The sequence below is a fragment of the Oryx dammah genome, unplaced genomic scaffold (assembly GCF_014754425.2).
Source record: "Oryx dammah isolate SB20612 unplaced genomic scaffold, SCBI_Odam_1.1 HiC_scaffold_25, whole genome shotgun sequence".
Classification (NCBI taxonomy): Eukaryota; Metazoa; Chordata; class Mammalia; order Artiodactyla; family Bovidae; genus Oryx; species Oryx dammah.
The window spans coordinates 11,367,479-11,375,146 of NW_024070209.1; the positions used below are offsets into that span (position 1 = coordinate 11,367,479).

Sequence of the window (7,668 nt, forward strand, 5' to 3'; positions counted from 1 at the left end):
TACACGTGTCTGTTGTTAAAAAGAATACAGAAATACTCAAGAAGAATGTGAGGAACTACTGACCTGCAGGGACGTCTACGTGCTGTGCTATAGATTTTTCTGATGCTTGGAGATATGTATATGTATGTGTATTTGTGTATATGATATATATGGTTTTTTTTCCTTTTTTAAAAATGGGATTATGCGGTCATATAATTCTGCAACCATGGTTTCTTCATTGTATGTCAACTCACTTTGGGCCCTGGTTTGTACAGATCGTACACATCAGTTTGTACAGATCCAGCTCACTTTTGTTCGTGACTGTGTCATTTTTCTTTGCAAAAGTGTAGGGGGTTTCTTCTGCCTTCTTCAGCCTTTTCTTTCTCTCTCATAGGTTGTTGGCCTTCTCTTGCCCAATCAGACACTGGCGTCCACTGTCTTCTGGCAGGTAACAGTCTCCCTGCGCACAGAAGGCTCCCGGGAGGGCACCCGACAAGTGCTGGTTAGAGCACCCTGTTCCAGTGTTACCTCTCTCTAGTCCCCTTGTGAAAAGTCGCCCCCCTTCCGACTCCTCCCCAACCCAGAAGCCGCTGGGAGAAACGCCAGGACTTCGGTCCTTCTGAGCAGGTCCCAGCAGCCCTTGGGCCAGAGGGGATGAGGGCTGGCTTCACCTGGATGCTTGTTCCATGGCCAGTGACCTTGAGGCCCTCTGCCTCATTTTTACATCAGCCTCATCCAAATCTATGGGGGAGGTAAGCCACCCTCCACCCTACGGTAGTGAGGTGGGTGAAAGAGCATCACGGCCCCTGGTCTCTGCCCTTGGAGGCAGTCTGGGCTGTGGCTGTCTCAAAACAGCAGCTCTGTGTGTGTCTGTGTAGGGAAAGCAGGACAGGAAGAAAAACCTGTTAGTCTTCAGGAGAAAATGTCAGAGTCTTCCTGAAGGGGAAAAACACCTAATAGTGTCCGTGTCTAGGCTCTGCAGGCGGTGCGAGACACTGGGCTGGGGTATTCTGAAAGGGGCCCAAGGCTGCCAGCCGCTCCAGGCCCCTCTGGAGCAGTGTCCACCTTCGGTCCAGTCATCACTATGGAAAGCAGGATGCGACAGAGGCAGTGGGCCCATCTGGGGCAGTGGACCCTAGATTCTGGGGGAGGGGGCCGGGTCTGGTCTGAGAGGGACAGCTGGGCCAGTGTCTTGGTTTGCCAGGAACTGAGGGGTCCCCCAGGACTGGGGCCTTTTCGGCGCTGAAACGTGCATCGTCCTGGCAAATCGGGATGGCTGGTCGCACTACCGTGGGGGGTGGATGGAGCCACGCTGAGTGGAGACCCGTGTCTTTCTGGAGGACTGTGGCCTCCCAGGTTCAGACTTAGCTTCCAGGGAGGCGACCACACCTGTCCTGACTTCTCCTCCCCCGTCCCTTCCCCTTGCCTCTCAGTGGCTGAACCAGAGCCACAACGCCTGTGTCAACTACGCAAACCGCAACGCTACCAAGGTGAGCATGGCAGACCGTCGCCTGGCGGTGGGCTGCAGGCAGGGTGGCCCTCTCCTCTCTGCCATGTGGCATGCCTCCATCAGGGCTGCTCCTCGGGGTTTCGCTGCCAGCCCTTCGGGAGGGGCCCCACCAGGGAGGGGCTGTTCACCTGGCGTGACGGAGGCCTATCATGTGGGAGTGTGGTGGGGAAGGCAAAAGGGATAAGCCCCGCTGGTTTCTGAACATTTCTGGGGCAGCCCTTGGATCAGGACGGCATCAGCCACGTGAGGACTGAATTCCTCTAAATCTGCCTCCAAGTTTGCCTGGAAGCGGCCCCAGTGCCCCAAGATCGCTGGCTGCAAAGCTTTATAAAGGGCCGCCTGTGAGGGTGAGGGGTCTGAGAGGACTGGCTTGTCCCCCTAAAGTGCCCTGCACTCCTAGGATGAGCTCACAGCAGAGGCCCAGTCACCCTTCTCTTGGCGAGGAAGGGCTGGGCTTCTGGACTTTGCTGGCAAGGCTTTCTCTCCGGTATCAGTGCCCCCACACTTCCGTCCAAAGGCAGCAGAGGAGAGGGGAAGTCTAGGTCCCCTTGGGGGCTGTCAGTCTGGGGAAGAGAGGGTCTGGGCACCTACGGCCTTGATGGGGAATCATGAGCTGGGATGAACGGTACAACTTCTGGGCCTGATACTCCGGGGACATCGCCACCTTCTCCCGTCTAGACCTTTGGCCCACGTCTCTCTCAGATGCTCCACACCTGGACAGCTCTGCTTGGCTGGCTCCCAGTCACCTTAAACCAAACGTCTCCAGAACTGCTGCTGTAGTTCCTCAGCTCTCGCTTAATTTTGTGTGTCACAACTTGGGGTCTACTTTCCCATGGAAATATGGAGCAACAGCCTCCTACTGGCCTGGAAGACCTGCTTGATTGACGAGGCCTGTGAGAGCCAGTCAGGCTGTGGCCACCTCAACACTGCCATTTCCACTGAGAAAGGACTCTGGGTGCCAAACAGCCCATTCGCAACATTTAGCTTTCCTGACTGGATCTGCTTGCCCCAGCCATAAGTGACCTATTTTGGCCCTTGCTGTTTTCTACTTCCAGCCAAATGTCTGCCAAGGACTTTTCTAGGATAGGGCAGAAGAGCACTGGGCCCTTCGGCATCTCCCTGGACGTAGCTGCCCCGTGTTTCCATGTGCGGAGCTGTGCTGAGGGAGGCATGGATCCCTTTGGCTCCCAGAGGCCTTCCTTTCCTCCTGCCCCTCAGGCTACTGGGCGGGAATGTCCCTTGTGGCTGAGGCCATTTGCAAGGATGGGAGCTTTGGGCACCCTGGGGTCCTGAAATTCTGTATCTTTCAGCCTTCACCTGCATCCAAGTTCATCCAGGGCTACCTGGGAGCCGTCCTCAGTGCCGTCTCCATTGCTGTGAGTAGCCCCCACCCCCCGCCATCCACGCCACCCTGCTGCTCTGTGGCTGTCCGCCCAGCATCTCGGGCCAGACCTTGTCTGAGGGTCAGGGCTGGGCAAGTAGTGTGGGAGGCAGAGGTCTCTGCGTAGGGGCTTTCAGGCAGAGAAGAGCGGAGCATAGGTAGAGAAGCGACGCTTTCGTAGAGGGAGAGCACAGGCTGGTGCTCCAAGTTCCGGAGGACAGCAGGGGAGGGGAGGCAGCGCCCGCGGGCCGTGTGCAGGGCTGACAGGCCCGCCGGGGCAGGAAGCCTGCTCTAGGGGGTGCATGCTCACCGGCTGCCTTCCTCAGAGGAAGCTCGGCAGTGTGGCCTCTGCAGCAGTGAAGGGCCTCCCAGTCCAGCCCCAGGATTGGCCCAGATGTCAGCTCCTCTTTAGCCTTGGCCTGTGTTCCCTGGGTGCCCTCTTGGTGGCCTTGGTCATGTGGTCATACGCCCACGCCCTCCTGGAGTTCTGTGAATTCCTCAAGACAGGGGCAATAGAGTCATTTTGAATCCCACAGGGCTTTGAGAATACAGCAGCTAGTAAGCAGGGAAGGTTTGTAGACTGACTATGTGAGACTGACTATCTGCCCAGTTGAAGGCAGCAGGCAGGTGACCCAGCAAGGGGCCTGAGCCAGAGCCAGAGCCAGAGTGAAGACCAGGCTCCCGAGACCTTGGCGTGTTCACCCCGCCCCTGCACCTGTCTTTGGTCCTCTCCATCCTGGCTGGTGGTCTCCCATAGCCCACTCCAGAGGGTAAGAGTCACTTTACAACTTCATTATTTTATTCATTACCCAATAAGTACAGGTAGTTGGCAAGAAAAATAATCAGGAAATACAAAATTAAAAACATTTACACTTAATAAAAATTCACATATACTCATCTTTTTGTAAAACTCATCTTTCCCATTGGAGAAGGCAATGGCACCCCACTCGAGTACTCCTGCCTGAAACATCACATGGATGGAGGAGCCTGGTAGGCTGCAGTCCATGGGGTCGATAAGAGTCGGATACGACTGAGCGACTTCACTTTCACTTTTCACTTTCATGCATTGGAGAAGGAAATGGCAACCCACTCCAGTGTTCTTGCCTGGAGAATCCCAGGGAAGGGGGAGCCTGGTGGGCTGCCGTCTATGGGGTCACACAGAGTTGGACACGACTGAAGCGACTTAGCAGCAGCAGCAGCAGCATCTTTCCCATGTCTTTAAATAAATGTGGTGGTTCACACCTGTGTATTGACCCACTGGTATGGGTGATACCCATATGGTATGGTGGTGATACCACATACCACCACTTATTTCACCGTTCTCCAAAACAGGCCTCATTTACTCTGTTCCCACGTGGACCAGGTTCACTTCCAAATACCTGTTGGGGGGGGGGTCCCTATTTCATGCCCAAGATCCCTCTCCTTTCCTTATGTCTTACCCAAGCATGAAGCCAGAATTGCCAAATCTATTTATATCACTCATCAAGAGGCTGCTAACCCACCCTGGTGGTCCTGCAACCCAGCATGAGACTTCATGCCTTTGAGGGTCATGATAATTGGGATCTCTGATTCTGGGGGTTGCTGGTCAGGGTCAGGGGGCCTTGTGAGAGAGGAGAAGGGGCTCTGTTACCTTCCTCCTGCTCCTTATGACACGAGGGGCCCATAGCTGTGCCTGTTTTAGTGGCTTGAAAATCCCAAGTTCCTTCTTTGAGATGTAAGGGGATGTAAGGGGAGGTGGGGAGGAGCCGGGAGGAGAAAGCCACACAGGGAGTGGCCTTGGCTGGGATGCGCTGTAGTGCAAAGGGCTCGCTGTCCTGGGGGACATCCCCCTCCAGCAGGCCTGGGGCTGCAGGGACGGGGACATGGCCTCTTCCCAGGGCTCCGGGCTCTCTGCACCCCCAGTCTTCACTGTCCCCCCTTGCAGTCCTCAGTCATTCCATCCCAACTTTGTAGGGCCGGATTCAGCCCAGATTGTGGGGGGAGGGTTCTGACGCTCAAGCTGCAGAGTTCCTGGGGACTTAAGGCCCTCCAGTCTTGCAGAGCCAGGGTCTTACTCACAGGGGATGGGGCCTTGTGCTGGGCTGTCACAACCCCCAGGGGGTGTACCTGTGCTGGAGACACCCTCCTCCCATCCCCTCCTAGCTGCAGAGCCCCTGGAGGAGGTGTTCCCTGACTATGCCAGCCCCAAGTCCTAGAAACTTCTATCTTTCTCATACACTCGCTCAGTTACGCCCCGTGTCCTGTCCTCTCATTGTTCTGCCGGATTTCACACTTACCAGGGACAGGGACAGGCCCCGTGTCTTCTCCCCCACAGAGTGGGGTGCGGAGCAGTGCTCCATGAACACTTTTTATTAGGTTGCTGATCAATGGTTGGCTTTGGAGGCCCCTCTGTGCTCCACCCGCCAGTGGCTTGTCCCCCAGCCTGACGTCTGCGCACAGTGAAGGTCTAACTCCGGCAGATGGAGTGGAGTTTCTGACTTGGAAAATTTGCAGCTTGCTTGCTTTTCTTTTGTGTGTGTAAATCATGAAACCTCCAAAGAAAGAGGCTTTATTTTATTTTCCTTTCCCCTTGTTCTTTGGAAGCCCAGGCCTTGCGGCCTCATTAACTGATCTCTGCTTCAATTAGTGACTAATTCACCCCTCTCCCTCCTGCCCCAGGGTGAGCCTGTTAGGAGGAGATGACCTGCAAACAAGTGTCACGGCCCCAGTGGTTGGCCCAGTTCTGGCATTAATTAAAGAGAGTCCTACAAGCAGGCGGCATGGATGAGGGCTGACAAGCCAAGGAGAAATCCCAGAGACTGAGGACCTGCTGAGTCAAGGCCAGGCCCTGTGAGTCCAGCCCTCTCTCCGGACCTGGGGAGCCCGTTTCCCCTCTCAGAAGAGCCCCTGACCTTGGACAACAGCCCCAAGAGTCAGTCCCCTCTGTGCACCCCCTAACTGCAGTCTCCTCCTGGTGGCAGGACCACCAGTGGGGAGTTAGCAGCCTTTTGGTGAACCCTCTAAATAGATCTGGCAATGTCTGTCTTCTTACTCGGGAATAAAAAAGAAATTTCGTCTTAAGTTATTTTTGAAATCTAGCAGTTTGCTGTCTTTTAACAAAGGAAGTTCTGTCAGTGCTTGCTGTGCTTTAGTTCGGGCGTTCGTGTTGAGCGTTTCTGTGGTCACCCCCGCCGAGTCCTGGCTACCGGAGGGAGACCCGGTCATTCCCATCAGGAGCGCAAGAGTTCCAGGCACTTAGCCAGTGCTGGGGGATGGCACAGACCCGTGTGACCTTCAAGGTGCTGCGAGGGGAAGAAGCTGAGGATACTCTGTAGTGTCACCATGATTATGATAAAAGTGATTCGGTGGGAAGGACATGGGGCTGACCCATAAGACAGACTGCAGAGGCGAGGGCAGGGCTGGGTGCTCCAGAAAGAGGGCACAGCACCCAAAGGGGCACCAGGAGAAGGAGAGCAGGATAGATTCCAGAAGCTGTCAGGAAATGGGCATGGCTGCCAGGGAAGGAGTGATGGTGAGGGGGGACGATAAAGCGGGCCGGGGTAGGGCAGCAGGGGCTGGCCGTGAATCACCATGCGTGCCTTGTCAGTCGTGAGGACAGCCCTGCCAGGAACCCCTGCCTGGGCTCAGGGGCCTGGGGGCATCGCAGAGGGTGTGGACAGAAGAGGGTTGGAGGGGAAGTTGTGAGCAGTTGGCAGGGCCAGTAGATGGACCACCTGTCTGGACACAGGGTCCCGGTTAAGTGTGGACTTGGGGCACAGGGCTAAAGGCTCACGTGAACAGTCAGGAGCTGGATGGCAGAGCAGAGGATGAGCGTTGCTTCATGCCTGATCCTCAGACACTTCACCTTCAGCCAGGTCTTCACTGGCCAAAGGCTTTCCCTGTTGGAGAAGTGCTGACCTCTGTTCCTAAAGGGCCTGGGCCCTGGAGGGTCCCTTCTGTATAGGATGCGGTGGTTGTCTGTTAACCTAGACAGTGGGCACAAGGAGGTATCCCAGGGGCTGCCTGGGCTGAGCCCCACCCCTCCCAGTTCCCATTGCTTACTGGAGCTCCATGCCCCCGTGATAGTCAGACTGGCAAGTAATCATAGTGGGTAATACTTATGGAGCGCCTTCAACTTGCTAGGCATCTCCTAAGGCACAACCTAAGCTACACCCTGGACCACGAAGGACACCCTGAGCTACAGCTCAAGCACAGAGCAAGTCAGGTGTAATCTTTCAGAACGCCCAAAAACCAAGTATGCAGGTGGGTAGAGTGCAACCCCTTGTTACACTTAAAGAGCCCCTCAAAAGCTTTGTTGCAATCCCTTCTGGTCTCAGAGCACCTGGGAGAGACTTGTCTACCAGGGGGCAGGGTAAGAGTTCCTCCAGTGGGGAGCCAACAGCATAGCCTGACTTTTCTAACCACCCTACACCACAGGGAAGCAGGAAGAAAGAAGTGGCTTTGTGTCAGTAAAATAGTGTCTGTCCTTGACTTCGCTTCTGTGCCTCAGTGTCTTCATCAGCGTCTTCAGCAGGAGCCCTCTGTGGTCCAGGGTGTAGGTCAGGGTGTCCTCATGGTCCAAGGTATATCTCTAGGTGTCCTCATGTCCAGGCTGTAGCTCTGGGTGTCCTCTGTGGTCCAGGGTGTAGCTCAGAGTGTCCTCTGTGGTCCAGGGTGTAGCTCAGGGTGTGCTCTGCGGTCCAGGGTGTAGCTCTGGGTGTCCTCTCTGGTCCAGGGTATAGCTCTGGGTGTCCTCATGGTCCAAGGTATATCTCTGGGTGTCCTCTGTTGTCCAGGGTGTAGCTCAGGGTATGCTCTG

The 7,668-nt window shown here is 55.5% G+C and overlaps 1 protein-coding gene across 2 annotated transcripts in view; it reads left to right on the forward strand.

Moving 5' to 3' along the window:
• Positions 1–7,668, forward strand: part of SFXN5 (sideroflexin 5) — a 125,312-nt gene that overhangs the window by 63,729 nt on the left and 53,915 nt on the right. For both annotated transcript variants that reach the window (XM_040223933.1, XM_040223932.1), the window contains exons 7-9: positions 374–427; positions 1,413–1,469; positions 2,800–2,865. In XM_040223933.1, coding sequence (XP_040079867.1) covers positions 374–427; positions 1,413–1,469; positions 2,800–2,865 — 177 coding nt within the window. The remainder of the gene's footprint in view (positions 1–373; positions 428–1,412; positions 1,470–2,799; positions 2,866–7,668) is intronic.